The 22,056-nt window shown below is 36.0% G+C and overlaps 1 protein-coding gene across 1 annotated transcript in view; it reads right to left on the minus strand.

The window, feature by feature from the left end:
- Positions 1 to 22,056, minus strand: part of LOC136030821 (nuclear receptor coactivator 2-like) — a 228,908-nt gene that overhangs the window by 192,209 nt on the left and 14,643 nt on the right. Inside the window, exon 4 of the mRNA XM_065709866.1 lies at positions 6,465 to 6,710. Coding sequence (XP_065565938.1) covers positions 6,465 to 6,710 — 246 coding nt within the window. The remainder of the gene's footprint in view (positions 1 to 6,464; positions 6,711 to 22,056) is intronic.

Here is a 22,056-nt window from a genome sequence, read left to right on the forward strand (position 1 = left end):
AATGGAGCTAATTGCTTTTCTTGAGACCATAACCCTTACATAATTTAAACAATATGAAAATTACGAAATGGAACGTCACGACGCAGAAAACTACTCTATCGATATTTTGACTGCCGAATTTGGAAATTTTGAGCTGGACTTGTTAGTAGTTTCGGAAAATCATCAGCCTCAGATAGGAATCATGAAAATAAGTTATGTAAAATTTATTTATTCAGGCAAGAATTAATAATAATAATGATTTTATTTTTGTCCGTTCATAGAAAAAAAGAGAAAAGCGGAGTAATACAAAAGAAGAAAAGGAAAAACAAGAACACTCAGCACCAAAGAACAAAATTAAGTAGTAACTTCTTCATTCGCACTCATAGATCAGATGTAGATGCAAAAACTCAAAGTATGTTTCAAATGCCTATTTTTCTGCACTTATTTCAGTAGACGACGTAACGACAATTGGGTTCTACCATATTCTGAGATTTTAGGACGAATGTATTTCTCTCGTGGAGCGGGTATCAAAGCAGAAACTTGAGGTGTTTGCAGTATACAAACCGGAGTTTTAGTCTGTAAGTTTGACTGAGCCAGTCCCATAGCGGCAATGCATAAAGCAGGTGAGGGAGAGCAACCGCTGCATAAACACACAAGAATCTTCCTGTCAAAGCTAAATTTTAGAGAGACGAGCTTTCCGTAACTTGAGCGAATACTGTTGGTAATTTTCTCGACTACTAGTAAACGCGAGCTTCTGATATTATGACCGTATTGTTTCCAGGTACCTCATGGACCTTCCAGGAAAAATTTTCTTTTGTTCAAGCATCACATTGTAGGACCACTGCTTTGCTTGCCGAGGAACAAAATTTCAAGAACTTCGTCTTTAGTGCATTGACCCTTAGAGCGGTATATAAGCAGGGAGTAGGACTCACGATAAATAAAGAAGCTTCCAAGAATTGTTAAGCTTGGGAAGCTGCTGATAAAACAGTTTGGAGAAGTGTAACTTACTCTTTGAAGCTGAAATTGAGGCTCTTCAAGAGTAATGTCCTCTCAGTACTAATGTACAGTTCTGAAAGCTGGGCGCTGACAAAACAGCTAGAGAAAAGAGTCCTAAGTTTTGAGAATAATTGTCTTCGACGTATCCTCGGAATCAACTCGACAGACAAAATTACCAACTAATCCATTCGAGAGAAGACTAAACAACCTCGTTATTGACGAAGTCATAAGCAGTCGGTGGTGATATTGGCGACACTTTTTTCGAATTGGAAGCAATCGCCTGCCTCATAGTATTTGGTGTTGAACACCTCCAGGAGTTTGACGGCACAGACGACAGAACGCTACAGTTGGACGATGCCTAGAAGAATACGCAAGCTCTCTAAGAATATCCCTTGATGATCTTTGCCACCTTATGCGCCGACCAGCATGGGAAGTTCTGAGTCTAAGTTGTGTTGGCCCCCTGTCAAATCATTCGAAGAATAAAGTAGTGACTTGGGCTAATTTTACATACAATTTAAGGAACAAATAGATAAAATACCAGGTAGAAATGAAGCATTTCAATTTATGGATTTCCACATTTCTAGAAATATGGACAGATGGTATTCAAGAATATGCTGATCATAAGAAATATCGCAATGGAAATAGACTAATATAACTTTGTAAGGGCAATAATATAGCTGTAACCAATAACCACTTTGGTCGTAAGTGGCCAATAAGTTAATATGGTACCCACATGAGGGTAAGACCGACAACTTTATCTGTTGCTATAAGTTGAAGACTGGTAGGATCGATACAAGATACTAGGGCATATGGGAGTGCCGTTGTTAATGTTAAAAGTAAAGATTACCATCTGTGTAGAGTTAATTTAAAGCTGAAACGTAGGAAGCGTAATCAGCCTATATTAAGCAATAGCATAATTGTTTTTCAAGAACCTTAAAATGCAGAGGAGGAAGGGGGTAATTTCGTCAAAATCCTGAGGTGGTGAAAAGTTGGAGCCAGTTTTCCCAAATAAAGTGAAAATGACCGAGTGAAAAAATGAGAAATGATCCATATAGGCACCAAAGGCAAAGATACACTAAAGAAAACTGATCTGATTCAATGGATGCTTGAATTATACAAGTCGATCTTAGTTTTGGCGAGGTTTTTGAAGACACTAAATTTTAGCTGGGGGGCAAACTGGGGCCTGAGGAGCAGCTGTCCCCCCATGCCCCATAGTACATCCCTGCAGAGGAGGCTAAAGAAAGCAGCATTTTTGTCACCAGCAGACCTGCCAGTTTAAAGTAAACTAATACATGAAAGCTACTAACATTTTCTTAGGCTAATTTAAGTGCAGACTGATAATTCTTGAGCAAAAAAAAAACACAGATCATTTATTGCTTACAGACATTTCAGCTTTGATTCTTTTCAGATTACAGATTAACTATGTCAGTTACCCTGTCTTCTTTGAAATTCCTAGTTTTGTAATAAAGTTGCCAGATGCTGCACAGTATTGGTCATATTAGTTTATAATTCGCCTTTCCCCATGTTAAACTGCCAAAAATCCAACAAACTTCCCATTTTCATTGGGTGTGCTTTTTTATGTTAACAAGTAATCTAGTGGTATTCGGAGTTAACTGAAAGCTGAAATTTAGTAAGGGTAACTACTTATTAGGTAGTTTTGATGTAGGTAGATGAGAAGGAGAATTTGGGAGAATCATTCCAAAAAAGAACTACATTTAGAATTGGTGGGTTTAGAATTTGTTAGTGTAGAAGATGGATGGATGATTTTAACAAACTAGTCTGGGAAGTAGCAGAGTATATTTTAGAGAGGAAAGTTAGAAAAGTTGTTAGAAATATTAGTGAAAAACCTTTAAGCTTGATTGAAAAATATGAATAATAGTAAAAGTGTGTTTATAGAAAAGCCAGATAAGGCCGTAACATGACAACCAAAGCGTCAACCGGCATGTGACATCACGTAATATCTAACACATAAATGCAGAAGTGCAACACAGACCTATAAAACGGGCTTCTATGGTTCAAACTTAACCTCAGAAATTACCCCAGGTTTGGATTTCCCCCAAAAGCCCTTTTCTCGTTATTTTTATCCACTTACTACAAATAAAATGTTCCTCTAAAAATATTTCCTCGTGTCTACCAACTCTTTGCACCCCTCTACACATTGCGCAAATGTAAAATGTGGGTACAAAAAATATAGATATAAAAAAAAATAATAATAATAAAGAGTGCTGTGTTAGAGGAGAGATTTGATGAAACAAGTGGGAAATAAGGGATTTAGAGAGGTTATTGAAGTATTAATTAAGAATGTATAAATTAAAGGCTATAGCTAAAATTAATGGGAATCTCGAAGGCGCATTACTGTGTCGACAAGTTATGCACCATTCACAATGGGATTTCGTAACACCAAGTTTTATTAGCGCTAATTCAAGCCAATCAGAATTTTTCGTAGAAATTTTAATCAATAAAAAAAGTCTGAAAAATCTGACTGACTCAAACTAGCTCTAGCTAAATCTCCATATTAACAAAATCTTATCGTGAATAGGGCTTTGATAAAGAGGATTTTCATAGTGAATTTTGGAGTACCTAGGACAGTGAAATGAAATCTGGTTTTCCGTGCTGGCTACGTGAAAACTTATAGAACTATGTCTTAACAAATATGGAAAAATTGGGACTTCAATTCTTAACGAAACAAACTCCATATACAGTCAAGATATGTTTGTATCTAGAAAGGTGTAGTTGTTTTCACGTGTAGGTCACCTATAAAGGTGTAGTTGTCACTGGAATTCTAAAAATTGTTGATGTTTGAATTTTTATGGACGAAAAGCATTGTCAAATTCGATAAATTAGCGTTTCTTACTCATTTCCACAGTTTATCGTGGCAACACCGACGGAAATATAATACAGCCCTAAAAATTTCATGATCTTGAAATAAACAAAAAAAAAACTTAGAAGATCATGGTTTCCAATCATGAATATAGGTAAAACGGATCCAGATGGCAATGATCCAGAATGGCTACATTATAAGGAAAACAACCAAGGGACAGGGAATTTTCTGACAGTTAAGGATTTTGGAAGGTTAGAGAGATGTCTTAGAACAATGATTAGGATACTAGACGCCATGGTAATGACGGTGTGCATGGCTCAGAAATAAGAGCTCTTCGAAGGGTTGAGGATTTTCCAGTTGAATTATACTAAACATATACTAATCATTTCCCAGTTAAATTGTCTAAGCCCAGCTTTAATAATATGAGAGAATGTAGGGTAGATAAAATTTGAGATAATTCACAGTCAGTAGGCACATGGAAAAATTCAAATGTTTCAGCCAATACCTCCGCTCAGCCGACATCAGTGAAAAAGAATAAGTCCACAAAAAAAATAGAAAGAAAAAAAATAAAAGAGATGAGTCCCTTCTCAAGTGCAAATTAAAATGGCTGCCAAATGATATACCCGATTTTGAATGAAACATAAGACTTCACTTGAATTTTTTTCTTATGATGCCTTTCGAGCGCTAATCTCTTTTTAGGTTTTGAACTATCACAATTTTTATTAGTTTTCAAAATACAATGAGAGAATATGATGACTCCGAACCAATAAGAGCCACGTAAATGGGGCTAACAGGTTTTCCCAACTCCCAATTAAGGTCAATTCTTCCCTGAATATGCTTCTGAATTCCAACTGCCTTCCCTGAAAACTTTGACGGGGCAATTAAGGAGGTCTTATGACACAGAACGAAGTGGTTTGGGTTGTCATAAAGGTGTTGGAGAAAACAGAGTTGAAATTCTTGGGCCTTTGATGAAACTTTCATGGTTTTATGGATATGAGCTCTCTTCTAATTGTTGTTGGCTTCTTCCAATATAGAAACAATCGCAAGAACACAGTGGCGTCAACTAGGGTAGGGGCACAAAGACATATGCGCCCTATATTTCACCCACCATGAATACCTATTTTTAGTATTTTCATTAAAAGAATTGAAAATATCACGAAGATTTTCCTTCTTCCCCTTAAAATGTCGTGACACCATGTCAGAAAACTTTTTTTTACCCCCATTTAGGTCTACGGTGCTCTTATTGATTCTGATTTTTCTGTCTTCGACTTCACTTAATTTCGAAACCTAATGAAAATCCTGAAACTTCAAAACCAAGAAAAGATTGGCACTAAAAAAAAAAGGTTCCCAAAATCAATATTCAAATAAATGTGTAATCTTCCATCCATCATCAGGATTTTTTAGTCAATCATTGTGTCAATGTTCAGTTGAAAAGGTGACACTTTTCTATTATTAAATAATAAAAAACAAGTTTTTTCAGCTGAAAGTATGGATCAACATTAAAACTCAAAACGAACAGAAATTATTCCGCATATGAAGAGGTTGCCCTCCTCCTCAATACCTTGTTCTTCGCGCTAAAGTTTTTTGCCACTTTCAAAAAGTTTCCTCTTCTAATTAAACGGCCCCAGTATATGATGGGTCCTTCTTAGAAATTAGGACAAAAATCAAACTTCAGAGTAAAGTGCGTCGCTGTGTCACCTCTAGGCAACTTATTGCAAAAATGAATTAATAGAAGTAGCAATTAAAAAGTAGCACTAGTAGTTGTAGTAGGAGGGGGATGATCTTCAAGCCAAATTCAATTGACTTGAGAGCCTTCACTTCAAGCGGATATATCATTATGTCGCAAGCGCCATCTTTGGAAGACCCCAGATTAAGGCTAAGTTTTATTAATCGCTAATTTATTCATCGAAATTGTTACATTCTTAACCAGAATTTTCTAAATTAATATTTCATAGAAATTAGTTACAGTAATTATAGCCATTGGGTTGCTGACTTATAATTATTGTGTATTACAGTTATTCATTTAAACAGAATTCATTAAATTCCCGTCTCAAACGTCGATATCGGAAAAATAATCCACCGACTTCTTACATTGAAAACTACCTACAAACGTCGATGGCAATACCTAAGTCAGGTTTTCAGAATGGGCGAGAGCCTAAATAAACGCACGCAATCGAGGAGAGGTCGATCCTACGTCGATTTCCGTTGTTACCTCGTCCTTAAAACTCGCACGGGTTGATATATTGACTTAGAGATACATTGACAAAATTCAGATCCCCTATATACTGTCTATATACTACCTATTATTGGTAGCAGTAGCTTCTTCTTCTACCTCTAAAAAAATTCCCGTACATACTATTGTGCCTAATGGTGAATATTTGGTAAACAATTTGGTAAACATTTGGTAAATATTTGGAAGCTATGGCTTCTTCCTCTACCTAAAAAAAATCCCATACATACTATTGTGACTACTGGTGAAGAAACCATGATAAAATTATGATATTTACATTCACTGAATATCAACTCTTTCAGTTTTGTAGCTACCCTGTGATTGGTTTTGTTTGCCCTGTAAGTTTATAATCGATTGGATTTTGTTTTCACAGTAGTCATTTAAAGCCCAGAAGGTCTTTGGTTCGGTTGACGCTCAGAAGTTTTTATTTAAAATTACCTTATTCAAATACTGCGAATATATCGATGAAACGCCACTTGTGTCGATAGCTAGCACCTTTCCGTTGACGTCAAGTTTAGTAGTGAATTGTTCAACGGGAGGACCGCCTGTACTCAAGGCAGGCTGCTTTTCACTTGCAGGAATTCGTCGAGTCACACAGACCAAGCAATTTGCACTTTCAGAGCCTTCTGAATCTTGATTGTGCTCAGATTTTTCCCCTGGGTATGGCTGAAGAATAGCAGAAATCTAAGGGAAAAAATTAAAATTCAACAATATCAATTTAAAACTAAGAAAGCGGAGTAACAAAAAGAAAAGAAACCAACAGTTAAAACAAGGAGAATCAACAGCAACAATAATAAAATTAGACAAAACGATTAAGGGAATTGAGGAGGGACAGATAATTGTAGGTACCGAGGGGTAGTTTGGCAGCAAGCTTTGTAAGTCCTAAGCCAATGTCGAGGAGTCCGTAACTACAGAGGTATCTAAACTACGAAGGTAGATAAAAAGAAGAAGAAGGAAATAACGAAAACAATGGGGTCGGACTGGTTGGATATATTTGATAAGAGGAATATGCAGCTTTATATTCGTAACTTCTAATAATGAAATAAGCATGATTGAGAAGTCCAATCGATTAAGTTAATAGATAAAAAAAAAGAATAAATAAAAAGAATATTCATGGCTATTTTATTAATTATTATTAATTATTATAATTATTATAATTATATATAAGTATTATAATTATTATAATTATTATATATTATTAAGACATGTCGATTTTATTGTAGTATTTTGTTAATTTGTTTATTCTTTATCTTGTTGTACTTGTCGGCTATCTTGTAATAGAAACAACAGGTGTTTGACAATTATCTATATGAGTAATTAACTTGACAATTATCTGTATGAGTAAGTCTTGATACAAATTTGCTTCAGAAATATTTAACATGACTATAATCAATGGTGGCATTACCGTAATCTTTATTTTTAAGGCACACCCTATCACAAAACGAAAGCTCTCCGCCACAAATAAACACATTATGTCAAAAAATATGAAGTTGCAGAGAAAACCCTCAAAGTCCTTAGCCTTAGCCTTAATTTAAAGCATATTTCAGGCCTACCTCATAATGAAATGGAAATATGTGATCGAAATTGTCATGGTGCTCGGATAATCATTCGATTACAGAAACGCGATTAACGGTTTTTAATACTAATTTCCGAATGCTTCATTGTCCTGTTAATTTTTTAACAGGATGATTTGTTAATTAATTTGCATTAATTTGGTTTTAACAGGATTAATTTGTTGATTAATTAAACAACTTAATTTTTTCTTCAGCTGTAAATGATAGTGAAAACAAATAAGCGGGTGCTGACGTGCTGATTAGGATAAAACTAAATTTCCTGCTGCTGATCAACAGATGGCTCTACAGGCCCTACATAGACCACAAAGAACTGAAAAAGTTGTTCTAAATGACAGATTATCTCCAAGATATTGTTTTCTTATGGAGTAGCAGAATTTCAATCTCAGGTCGAGAAATTGTCCTTAAATTCGCATTAACAAGAGATTATCAGGCTCCATGACATAAGGTATATGTTTCTCCTTAAATAAACGACTTTTTGACAAGAATACAGCTCTAGCTTACACCAAAAGGACAAGAGAGAAAGACAGACAGATGAGTTTATTAATATGAATAAACAAAACAAAACAAGCAAATGGCCCAAAGCAAAGCTGAAGATACTAATATAACTGAATTTATAAGTCACAGACCTATCCATTCACCGAGCCAGAACTCTGATATTACTTATGCTTTTCCTCCTCAACACCCCAATCTTCACGCTAAAGTTAGACTCTTTCTCTTAACTCTTCTTTTTAAAACAGTAAAAAACTTTGGCGTAAAGAGCGGGGAGTTGAAGAAGAAAAGCCCTTTCATATACGGAGTAATTTCTGTTTGTTTCAAAGTTTTAATGTCGCTCCTTACTTCCGGTTAAAGAAAACTTGTTTTTTTTAATTTAATTTCTGTTTGAATTAATGCAAGTTTTGACTTTGGCTCTCCGCACATAAATAATGAAAACAAAATTTGCGTATTAATTTTTCTAGACTAAATGGTTTTCTCATAGTTTTAATCGGGAGATTTTGAGAAAAAAGGAAAGGGGGAGGAGGCCTAGTTGCCCTCTAACTTTTGGATTACTTAAACAGGCAACTAGAAATTTTAATTTTTTACGAACGTTTTCATTAGTAAAAAATATACGTAACTTGCGAATTAACTTACGTAACGAACATCTATATTCGAATGTTTTTATTACGTATATGAGGGGGTTCACGCCCTCGTCAATACCTCGCTCTTTACACTAAAGCTTAAACTTGGCCCTGATTCCTTAAGAATGACCCCTGAATCACAAAGGCCATAGAATAAATAGTTAAAATTACTAAAATACTTTACCGTAAAGAGCAAGGTGTTAAGAGGAGGTGAGCCCCTCATATAGGTAATAATTTCCGTTCGTTTTAAGTTTTAATGCTGCTCCTTATTTTACTTGAAAAAAAACTTTTCATATTTATTTTTTTTAATAATGCTAGAAAATCCCGCGCCCCCTTTATTGAAATTCTCTTCCCCCATGACAAATTACTCCATGGAAAGATCCTCCAACGTACCCCCACCCAAAAAAAAAAATTTCCCCTGAAAACGTCTGTAGACTTCCCAATAACCGTTACTAAATTTAAACAGTGATCAAAGTTTGTAACTTTCAGCCTCTCCCGTGGGGACTCAGTGGGACCCCTAAGTCCCAAGGGTCCCCCTCCTGTGGGAGTAAGTCGTCGCCAGACATAGTTATTAGGTTTTTCGACTGTGGTGAATAAAATGGCTATCTCAGAATTTTGATCCGGTGACTTTGGGAAAAAAACGCGGGAGGGGGCCTAGGTATCCTCCAATTTTTTTGATCACTTAAAAAGGGAACTACAAATTTTAATTTGTTTTTAGAATGAGCCCTTTCACAAAATTCTAGGAACACTGAGTCGATACGGTCACCCCTGGAAAAAACAACAACAAATAAACACGCATCCATGATCTGTCTTCTGGCAAAAAATGCGAAACTCTACATTTTTGTAGATGGGAGATTGAAACTTCCACATTAGGGTTCTCTGATATGCTGAATCTGATGGTGTGATTTTCGTTAAGATTGTATGACTTTTCAGGGGTGGTTCCCCCTATTTTCTAAAATAAGGCAAATTTTCTCAGGCTCGTAACTTTTCATGGGTAAGACTAAACTTCATGAAACTTACATATTTAGAATCAGCGTTAAAATGAGATTCTTTTGATGTAACTATTGGTGTCAAAGTTCCATTTTTTAGAGTTTCGGTTACTATTGAGCCGGGTCGCTCCTTACTACAGTTCGTTGCCACGAACCGTTTGATTAGTCATAGCTTGATGGCGACTTGTTTTTAATTTAAAAATCAAGACAATTTTGTTTCTTCAATAATTTTTAACTAACATTTAACGTGTTTTCAAGATAAAAAACAAGTACATTGAATTTCAAAAGTATAGTTAGGAAGATAAATAGTATTCGAATCTAATCTATAGAGTAATAGCAAAACTTTCCTCGTTCATTCTTGTGATAAAACAAAAAAAAAGGTTTTTTTTAACTGAAAGTAAGGAGTGACATTAAAAATTAAAACGAACAGAAATTACTCCGCATATGAAAGGGGCTGTTCCCTCCTCAACGCCCCGCTCTTTACACTAAAGTTTGATTCTTTCTCCCAGCTCTACTTTTTAAAACAGTAAAAAACTAAAAAAGCGTAAAGAGCGAGGCGTTGAGGAGGGAGCAGCCCCTTTAATATACGGAGTAATTTCTATTCGTTTTAAGTTTTAGTGTCACTCCTTACTTTCAGTAAAAAAAAAAAAAATTAATTCAATTTCTGAACGTTGTTGAATTAATGCATGTTTTGATTTTGGCTCTCTGCAGATGAATAATTAAAAAAAATTTGCACACTTATTTTTTTGGCTAAATGGCTTTCTCGTAGTTTTGATCGAATGATTTTGAGAAAAAAAGGAGCGAGGGAGGAGGCCTAGTTGCCCTCCAATTTTTTGACAACTGAAAAAGGCAACTAGGACTTTTAATTGTTAACGAACGTTTTTATTAGTCAAAGATATACGTAACTTACGGATTAGCTTACGTAACTTACGGATTAGCTTACGTAACGAACTTCTATATCTGTATGTTTTGTGACGTATATGAGGGGGGTTCGGCCCCACGTCAATACCTCACTCTTTACACTAAAGCTTTTGTCCCGATTCCTTAAGAATGACACCTGAATCACAAAGGCCGGAGAACAAATAGTTAAAATTACTAAAAATACTTTAGCGTAAAGAGCGAGATATTAGGAGGAGGTAAACCCCTCATTTGCATAATAAGTTCGGTTCGTTTTAAGTTTTAATACTGCACCTTACTTTCAGTTGAAAAAAACTTTTTCATATTTATTTTTTCATTAATTTTTTAAATAATGCTAAAAAATTCTGCCCCCCGTCATGGAAATTTTCTTCCCGCATAACAAATTCCTCCATGGAAAGTTCACCAAAATAACCAACTCTTCTCACCCCTCCCCCCCAACCAGAAAATCCCCCTGAAAACGTTTGTACGTTTCCCAATAACAATTGCTCAAAGTTTGTAATTCTTAGCCCCTCCCACGGGGACTGAGGAGGAGTACGTCGTCCCCAAAGACATAGTTATTAGTTTTTTTCGACTATGCTTAATACAATGGCTATCTCAGAATTTTTACCCGGTGACTTTGGGAAAAAAGAGCGTGGGAGGGGGCCTAGGTGCCCTCCAATTTTTGGGTCACTTAAAACGGGCACTATAACTTTTCATTTCCGTTGGAATGAGCCCTTTCACGACATTCTAGGACCACTGGGTCGGTACAATCACCCCTGAAAAAAAAACAAAAAACAAACAAATAAACACGCATCCGTGATCTGTCTTTTGGAAAAAAAAATACAAAAATTCTACATTTTGTAGATAGGAGCTTTAAACTTCAACAGTAGGGTTCTCTGATACGCTGAATCTGATGGTGTAATTTTCGTTAAGATTCTATTACTTTAAGGGGGTGTTTCCCCCTACTTTCTAAAATAAGGCAATTTTTAAAGCTCGGAACTTTTGATGGGTAAGACTAAACTTGATGAAACTTATATATTTAAAATTAGCATTAAAATGCGATTCCTTTGATGTAACTATTGGTATCAAAATTTAGTTTTTTAAAGTTTTGGCTACTATTGAGCCGGGTCGCTCCTTACTACAGTTTGTTACGAACTGTTTGAGACCAAAGGAGAATAGAAAACTAAGACTCCATAAACCACACAGGGAAGACAAGCTTTAACAGACTGAAAATCCATAGCCAAGTTATACTTAACCAATGTTTATTGGTTAAGTATTGGTTAAGTTATTGGTTAATGTTTATTGTTCATTTAATTTTTTATTATGTGGAATCAATCTGTACTTGCAAAAATTAATTCTTATTTTCGAAAGTATTTAACAATTTATCACCGAAGTAAAATTCAATAAAAATTCGTCAACTACCAAAGTCATATAGATTTTATTATACATATGATCAAGTTGCCGTAGTTTATGGCTCAATGCCCAGAATCTGTGTGTGATTTTATAATCAATAATCCTTATTTTTAGTGCATTCCCAAAGACTGTTCTAAGTTGATGAGTCAATCAATTAATCTAAAAGTAATACAAATGTCAAATCCTTTGAGTTGAATCTTAGACATAAACGCGCCGAGTGATTTGAAACTCAGCAGGGTGATAGTAAACCAATTCCCCGTGACACTCGTGTGTCGCAGAAACTTCTTAGGTGTACCGTAATACTACTACTACAAACATCTCACCTCAGCACCAAGCCCCCTGAGACTAACACAGCTGCGACGCTCCGCCCCCATCCCAATTTATTCAAAGCCTACCTCTTTATACCATCCCAGGAAGATCGTATTTCCCTTAAATCTTTCATTACGACAACCTCACACCCCAACCGTGGACGACCTGCTTTCCGTCTAGCCCTAGACGCATGGCCGGAAAGGACAATATTAAGGTAAAAAACTGCAGCAAAATAAGTTATACTGAAAACTGTGTTTCATATAAGTTAAACTTTTTCAGAAGAACAGGTAATAAAATGAAATATCCGGGACAGGGACGTACACAGAAAAAGAAGAGCCTTTGGGACCCACGAACTTCCCTTCAAAAATCGAGAATTTTACAAAAAAAAATCATGTACGTAAAAATTTAAAACTATAGTTGAATTTAAAAAAAATTTACCGTAGAAAACTTAACTAAATATTTCGGCTTTATATCTAAAAGCCAGTCATCTTCAGTAATACAAATGTATAATATAAATATATCTAAACTTACTATAATTCCGGATTCGCCTGACATTTAAAAAACAAAAAGAAATCTAAGAAATAGAATTTTTTTTTGTAATATCCAAATACATGCTAATTTTCCTCTTTTTCTTTGTACGTCTCAGGGGAAGATCAATATAAAAGAAAAACTTGTTTCTCTGATGGATTGCCCTAGTTTCCTAGACTTGAAACTAAGAGCATCCTCTTTCATAAATAAATAGCAGAGAGGCAAGTTCCATATAAAGACGATATTTTCCCTTTGATGTCCTAATTGGAACTTTCAGGTCTTCATGATACATTTTTAAAACAAAGGAACGATTTTTCCAAATTTTTAATTTGACTTTAGGTGCTATGACGAAACTTTTCACTAGATTTTTTCATGAAAACGAGGGAGGGAGGAGAAGGAGTAACTGATATTGATCAAGAAGTAACAAAAAATGTCATTCCTTATTCCTGTTATCATAAACCGACAAACTATTTATTAATAAACCTGTATGTGATGGTTTTAAGTGGTTCAGATCTAAATATAAATAGCATCAATCGTTTGAATTCAGACAATTGTTACTTTATAATAACGTTAAAATTCCAAATTCATGTGTATTAAAGCAAGCAAGCATGACGGCACTAGACCCTTATGGTTCAAATCGGCGGTGCTGATCTCCGTTTCGTAGCCCTTCAGGCAGGAAGCGCAATTGTGGGTCCGGGCCAGCAGTCGCACACCCTTCTAGCCCACCATCGCTAGATTTTTCCAAGTACCCATTTAAATCTGGGTCAACTCTGGCTGAGCTTGCAGAGTCGTGCCACCAACCCCCATCCCAAACCAAATAACTGGCCCAGCCAGGGAACGAACCCATACCCGTTTGCAAACGAATTCTCACCTACACGCGCCAACCACATAGCCAGGACGGCTTAAAATTCCACTATATACTAGGTTAAAAATAAAATTGCGGCAGGGGAAAGTAACAAGCTTAATATTTTGGTCTTTGGGGGTTGTATGGACTTGATGTAATTCTAAATAGGTTCTTGTGACTATGAAATGTTAGCTCATAATTATATTAAAATATTAAAGATACCTTATTAAAGAGCTCATAATTATATTAAGATATTAAAGATACCGGTAGAAGACTTTTCCAAGCCATGTCTACAGTATTTTCTACGTTCAAATAAATTATAACACCACGGGCCTTCTCTTCACTTACTGCTTCTAGCTATTCACCTCTTATATAATAAATGTTTTGAGGGTTATTGTGCCCGAGATGAAAAAGTTGCATTTTGAGCTATTGCAGGGCCCATGTGGTGGACCATATTGCTAGTCTATCCAAATCTTGTAGCAGGTAAATAATATCCCCTTCAATATCAGCAACTTCAAATAATTTAGAATCGTCAGTATATAAATCAAGTGGGGTGTAGCCCTTTAAATAAATTAAATAAAAAAACAAGTTTTTATAAATGAAAGTAAGGAGCGACATTAAAACTTAAAATGAACAGAAATTACTCCGTATATGAAAGGGGCTTTTCCTCCTCGACACCCCGCTCCTTACGCTAAAGGTTTTTATTGTTTTAAAAAGTAGAGTTGCGAGAAAGAATCAAGTTTTAGTGTCGCTCCTTACTTTCATTTAAAAAAACTTATTATTTTTATTTAATTTCTGAAAGTTTTTTAATTAATGCATGTCTGATTTTGGCTCTCCGTACATAAATTACTAAAATGAAATTTACATATTAATTCTTTTTTTTTTGGCTAAATGGCTTTCTCTTAGTTTTGATCAGACGATTTTGAGAAATAAGGGGTGGGGAAGGAGGTCTAGTTGCCCTCCAATTTTTCGGTTACTCAAAAAGGCAACTAGATCTTTTAATTTTTAACGAACGTTTTTATTAGTAAAAAAAAAAATGTAACTTAAGAATTAACTTACGTAACAAACGTACATAACTTACGTTACGTTTTATCCCAATTCTTTAAGAATGACCCCTGAATCAGAAAAGCCGTAGAATAAATAGTTGAAATTATTTAAAAAAATTTTAGCATAAAGAGCGAAGTATTTATCTCCCCCTAAATACCTCGCTCTTTATGCTCAAGTATTTTTAAAACCCTTCATATGCGTAATAATCTCTGTTCGTTTTAAGTTTTAATGCTTCTCCTTACTTTCAATTGAAAAAACTTTTTCATGTTTATATTTTCATTGTTTTTTTTTATAGTAATGCTAGAAAGTCCTGCGCCCTTTTCATTGAATTTCTCTTCCCCATGAAATACTCCTCCAAGGAAAGATCCTCCCATATAGCCCCCTCCCCTGAACCCCACACCCAAACCAAAAAAATCCCCCTGATAACCTCGGTACACTTCCCAGTAACCATTACTGTATGTAAACATTGGTCAAAGTTTGTAACTTGCAGCCCCTCCCCCAGGTACTGTGGGGGGTAAGTCATCCCCAAAGACATAGTTATTATGGTTTTCGACTATGCGGAACAAAATGACTATCTCAAAATTTTGATCCGTTGACTTTGGGAAAAAAATGAGCGTGGGAGGGGGCCTAGGTGCCCTCCAATTTTTTTGGTCACTTAAAAAGGGCACTAGAACTTTTCATTTCCGTTAGAATGAGCCCTCTTGCAACACTCTAGGACCACTTGGTCGATACGATGACCCCTGGGAACAAAAAAAAAAAAAAAAAAAAAAAAACAAATAAACACGCACCCGTGATTTGTCTTCTGGCAAAAAATACGAAATTCCACATTTTTGTAGATTGGACCTTGGAATTTTTTCTATAGGGTTCTCTGATACGTTGAATGCGATGGTGTAATTTTCGTTAAGATCCTATGACTTTTAGGGTGTGTTACCCCCTATTTTCCAAAATAAGGCAAATTTTCTCAGGCTCGTAACTTTTGATGGGTAAGACTAAACTTGATGAAACTTATATATTTAAAATCAGCATTAAAATGCGATTCTTTTGATGTAGCTATTGGTACCAAAATTCCATTTTTTAGACTTTTGGTTACTATTGAGCCAGGTCGCTCCTTACTACAGTTCGTTACCACGAACTGTTTGATTAATTGGTAGTAAAATTGTCAAACAATTCGTGGTAACGAACTGTAGTAAGGAGCGACCCGGCTCAATAGTAAACGAAACTCTAAAAACGGAATTTTGATACTATAAGATACATGGAAAGAATTGGATTTTTGTGCTGATTTTAAATATATAAGTTTCATCAAATTTAGTCTTTTTCATCAAAAGTTGCGAGCCCGAGAAAATTAGCCTTATTTCGGAAACTAGGGGAAAACACCCCCTAAAAAGTCATAGAATCTTAACGAAAATTACACCATCAGATTCAGCGTATCAGAGAACACTATTGTTGAAGTTTCAAGCTCCTATCTACAAAATGTAGAATTTGTTTTCCAGAAGACAAATCACGGATGCGTGTTTGTTTTATTTTTTTGTTCTTTTTTTTTCAGGGGTGATCGTATCTACCCAGTGGTCCTAGAATGTCGTGAAAGGGCTCATTCTAACGAAAATGAAAAGTTCTAGTGCCAAGTTTTAAGTGACCCAAAAAATTGGAGGGCACCTAGGCCCCCTCCCACGCTCTTTTTTCCCAAGTCACCGGATCAAAATTCTGAGATAGCCATTTTATTCAGCATAGTCGAAAAAACCTAATAACTATGTCTTTGGGGCGACGTACTCCCCCACAGTCCCCGTGGGAGGGGCTGCAAGTTACAAACTTTGACCAGAGTTTATATATAGTAATGGTTACTGGGAAGTGTACAGACGTTTTTCAGGGGGATTATTTTGGTTTGAGGGGGGTTGAGGGGAGAGGGGTATATGGATGGATCTTTCCTTTTAGGAATACGTCATGGGGGAGGAGAAATTCAATGAAGGGGGCGCAGGATTTTCTTGCATTATTATAAAAAAAAAAAGAAAAAATAAATATGAAAAAGTTTTTTCAACTGAAAGTAAGGAGCAGCATTAAAACTTAAAACGAACAGAGATTATTACGCATATGAGGGGTTCATCTCCTCCTAAATACCTTGCTCTTTGCGATAAAGTATTTCTAGTAATTTCAACTATTTATTTTACGGCCTTTCTGATTCAGGGGTCATTTTTAAAGAGTTGGGACAAAATTTAAGCTTTAGTGCATTTACAAGGGGACAAACGTATTGTCGAGGGGACAAACCCCCTCATATACATAATAAATATATAAGAATATAAAAGTTCGTTACGTAACTTAATTCGTAAGTTACGTATAATTTTTACTAATAAAAACGTTCGTTAAAAATTAAAAGTTCTAGCTGCCTTTTCAAGTAACCAAAAAATTGGAGGGCAACTAGGCCTCCTCCCCCATCCCTTTTTTCTCAAAATCGTCCGATCAAAACTAAGAGAAAGCCATTTAGCCAAAAAAAGAATTAATTTGCAAATTTCGTTTTAATAATTTATGTGCGGAGAGCCAAAATCAAACATGCATTAATTCGAAAACGTTCAGAAATTAAATAAAAAAAACTAGTTTTCTAACTGAAAGTAAAGAGCGACATTAAAACTTAAAACAAACAGAAATTTCTCCGTGTATGAAAGGCTGTTCCCTTCTCAACACCTCGCTCTTTACGCTAAAGTTTTATTGTTTAATAAAGTAGAATTGAGAGAAAGAGTCGAACTTTAGCGTAAAGAGCGGGGCGTTGAGAAGGAACAGCCCCTTTCATACACGGAGTAATTTCTTTTCGTTTTAAGTTTTAATGTCGCTCCTTGCTTTTATTTACAAAAATACTAGTTTTTTTTTATTTAATCATTAAAATAAAATGACTGGGTTATAAATATACCCAAAGACAAAATGGGGGGATGTAAAGAGGGCCATGTAAAAAAAAACAAAGTTTTTATTATATTCCTTTTCCAAAGGGACCGTTGTCTCCCCAGCCCGTCACTGGCGGTATTCATGACGCGGCCAACTAGGACGAATCAAAATTGTGATTAAGAGTTTCAACAGCGCCAATAATTAGATAATCGTCAGTATATAAAATTTACTGGTGGGTAAATTTTTTTGGGTAACCCCCCCCCCCCACCAAAAAAAAGAACTTGGTGGGTGGCACTCACATAACTTTTTTCCAGGCTCCAGTTTTGGCTCAATTTCACTATCATGCGAAGGCAGAGATCCAGGTTATTTCACCTACCATCTCAATTTCTAAGGTTGTACTGAGCTGAGAGAACGGTTGAGATACGGGCGAAGGCCGAAGGCCAGATAGCCAACGATCAATCCAGGAATGAACGAAAAGAAAACCGTTCTCAAAACAAGGTGGAAATAGATCAGATTGAAGGATTTGAAGAGAACTGGAGCTTTTTGGGAGAAGATGGAAATTGAGCCTTTACGTAGATTGGGTTGAGGACGAGCGTGCGCATATGTGTTGTCCTCATGCTGTTTGGTGGTGTAGTAATAGTCCAAGTGAGGTCCTGCAGCTAGTTGTAGGATAAATTGAATTCTTGAAATTTGCTCTGCATATGTTTAGGTGGTAACATACGGTGGAACATACCGAAACTTAATTTTTCTTCTTTTTTTTCAAAGTACGGTTATTCTCTAAGAAAAGGTCTGCATAATTATGGCTCAGTGAATAGATAGAACTTAATTTAATGAATCCAATGATTTAAGTATATTGTCCTTTCGATACAAGTTAAAGCTGTATGTTTATCGCAAAATCGCATGTTTCACAGAGAACATAAACCATAACAGTTTGAAAAGCACCAACTGGGATACATTTGATGATTTTCTGTGAGGTCATGCAATCCATAAAATTTGTTCTTTGTACCTTTTATGCAGAAGCATGTGGAAACTAAAAACTATTAACCGATAGACTATTAACCTAGTTGTCTGCAACTAATCTGACGTCCATGTAATGCAACGAGTAATTGAGGCCTAAAGGAAAGCGTATTCTCCACGAATCTTTTGAAATTTGTAAAATCCGTTAGTTTGTAATAAGAGGGAGTATGCAGTTTTATGCCTGAAGGCAAGCGAGTATAGAATGCAGCTTAAGTAGATCGTATATAGTCAGTAGAACGAACTTTATGCAGTAAGTATAAGTTTGGTAAGCAAATCCTGTTTTTTCTCAGATAGTTAACTCGAATCTGAAGATCGAGTTAAAAGTTTCAAAAATTTATTTTTGGAAGTGGACTTGCAATTTCCTATTTGGGGAAAGGTTTTTTTTTTATCACAACAAAAGAGACAATTCTAAGGTTTTTTATCTATTTTTGGCTAAATTTCTTTTTTGTGCTCTTTGGCCAGTCTTAAATGAAACTTTCGCCTTCAGTATTAGCCTAAATAAAACCAAATCCACAGCAACGATCCATTTAACCAATCTCACTAAACAATCTAAAATAGTATTTAATATATTTTAAGAGTTCTGACTCTTGCAATAAAGCCCCGCTCAGAAGCAGTTCGCCATCAGTCGAAATTCAATAGCCCATGGGCTACAAACACTACTGCCAGTAAAATAGTTCCTTCGTGCAGATAGGAATTAGTATTTCCAATATTCAGTGCGTGCTAAATATCCGCTTAGAGATCTTTTATGACAATATGGAATTACCTCTTGGGTTTTATCACTGGGATTATACTACTCTTAGGCATCTGCAGCTCCTCGAATTTAAGCAGAGGTGCAGAATCTAAGCAGAGTTGCAGATGTAAACCTGGCTTTTCATTTCGCCATTTGGTATTTCCTGCCTATTCGTCCATTGACCAATAATCAGCAGTCGACAGTGCTTTTTACTGCTTCTCCCTTTATAAAACTTTCTATGGGTTGAAGTTCTAGCATGAGCTCCGTGGATGCCGTAGCCATTCCATGGTATGATGAGGTTATTACTTGGCACGTTAACCTTTGAACCCTTAGAGCCGGCCAAACATAAGTACATAGTTTAATTTGGAACTAGGCCCCAGTTCTCCCCGTTATTCGTTAGCAATGGATTAAGGAAGCTGAGGTTTTTCGAGCATTTACTTTGCAGTGAGCTTTACACTGTATCCCCTCTTTACTTTGTATATCCCCTCTTCTCCTTTTTATGCTGTATCTCCTAAGATATACATTCTACCCTACATATCAGACCACTTTCTGTTCTTTTTGTAATATATGCAAAACTTTGCAAATTGGAACAGACACACGTTAATGCTAAACTGCAAGGTAATTTAAGCATCCACGAATGGCTTTTCCAATATGTTCTTCGGAATTTTTTTCTCTTTTTGTTCTACTTGTTCACATATCCGTTATTTCAAGCATGACGTGTATACATTAGTTAGATGTTTGAAAGACACATAACAAGGATAAGGCGGAGCCGTTAGAATAATGTTTGGCGATGCCAGGGACGTAACCAAATTATATTTCCGGACTATTTCGTAGGGAATGAGGGTCCAAATAAGGGGAAATGTGTTTAGATAGTGTCGCTGCTGGATCTAAAGTCCACATCTCATACTTCTAAGATAATTATGAAATGTCAATATCTAAGTTGTTCGCAAAGAGAGGATTAGCATGGCTAAGATATTCCAGTAAAATTTGATCCATCTGACCGCAGTATTTTATAATTTATATATCTTCCTGACTGTTGAGTATTTTAAAAGTGCATTCCTACGAAAAACTTTCTAGATTTCGAGGAAGCAGCATAGAAACTTAACCGGATAAGCACGTTCCCCAGAAACCTTTCCGGGGGGGGGGGGTCCATACGTCCACGCCTCCAGCTATACCGCTGGGAATTCCATGCCCCTATAATGCAAAACCAAGACACACGTAAAACGGCACACCAAGAGTAGCTATGTGAATAAAAAAAATAGGGGGCAGATAAATCCTGACTTTGCTATCCCTTCTAACGACTGGCAATAATCATGTCTTCACTAAGGGAGAACTCCGCCTAAAATCCACCTCTAAACATGGCAAAAACACCAAGAAAGCGGAAATTCTTATATTAAAAAATTCCGATTCTAAAGTTAGACTCCTCTCCATCTAAAAAAGCGATCAATGACGCCACAAGTTTTGAGGCTGTCAGACTTGAGCCATGATCTGACTACGATAATGAATGGTCATGCCTGCTCTCTTGCAGACCATGGATAATTTTAAGGGCGACAAAACCTGTGGTTTTTTTAGTAACACTTCCGTGTGCATGTGGGGACCGGTGGCCAGAGTTTTCCCCGGAAAATCATCCCTACGGAAGATTCCCCCCCATGCTAAATTTAGTAGCCACAGAGAAAGCGCAAAATAGATACCTCAAAATGTCGATGAGATGTCCTTAGGGGTGAAAAAAGGACCAGAAATCAAAACAGTTTTAGGACATTAGCTGATTGGTCTCCAATCGCTTTCTCGACTTATAAAAGGACTAGAACTCTCAATTTCCAATCGAACAAGCACCCTCCAAAGTTTCTAAGACCACAAAGAGGAGGCTGGAGATGAAAAAAGCAGAGCACTCCTACCATTCTGGTAATTTTGCTGTTTAATGTTACTTTTTAATTTCATAATAGCGGCTTAGACCAAAAACATTCCCAGAAATCAGGAGGAATTATGCATCAATTTCCGACTCCACTTCCCTTCCTTAGAATTAATTCTGTATTTATTGAAAGGTTCAATGAGAGTTAGGATGTTTTGACGTAAAAATGCACCCTTTGAGACATCTGAGCCTCTCTCTCATCTATAAAACAATCACAAATCACGCATATAGGGTTCACCTTCTCCTAATACCTCGCTCGTTATGCTGAAGTATTTTTAGTAAATTCCAATATTTGTTCTACGGCCTTTGTGATTCAGGGGTCATTCTTAAGGAATTGGGATAAAATTTAAGCTTTTGTTTAAAGAATGAGATGTTGACGAGGGGGAGACATATACATAATAAAAATAAACGAAATAGAAGTTCGTTACGTAAGTTAACTCGTAAGTAGTGTATATTTTTTTACTAATAAAACGTTCGTAAAAAATTAAAAGTTGTTCAGTTTTCGAGAAAGAGGAGAAACCTCCCCCAAAATTCCAGGATTCTTATGAAAATCCCACCATTAGAACCAACATATCAGAGAACCCTACTGTAGAGGGTTCAAGCTCTCATCAACAAATGTTTGAAATTGGGCGTTTTTTGCCAAAGAATAATCATGGATGTGTGTTGTTTTTGTTTGTTTTTTTTTTTTCAGGAAGGATGGTATCGAAACTAGGGTCCTAGAAGATTGGGAGAGAGTTCGTTCGAACAAAAGTTAAGAGTTTAAGTGTCCTTTCAAGTGACCAAACAGAAT

Source organism: Artemia franciscana, chromosome 9 (assembly GCF_032884065.1).
Source record: "Artemia franciscana chromosome 9, ASM3288406v1, whole genome shotgun sequence".
In the NCBI taxonomy this organism is placed as follows: domain Eukaryota; kingdom Metazoa; phylum Arthropoda; class Branchiopoda; order Anostraca; family Artemiidae; genus Artemia; species Artemia franciscana.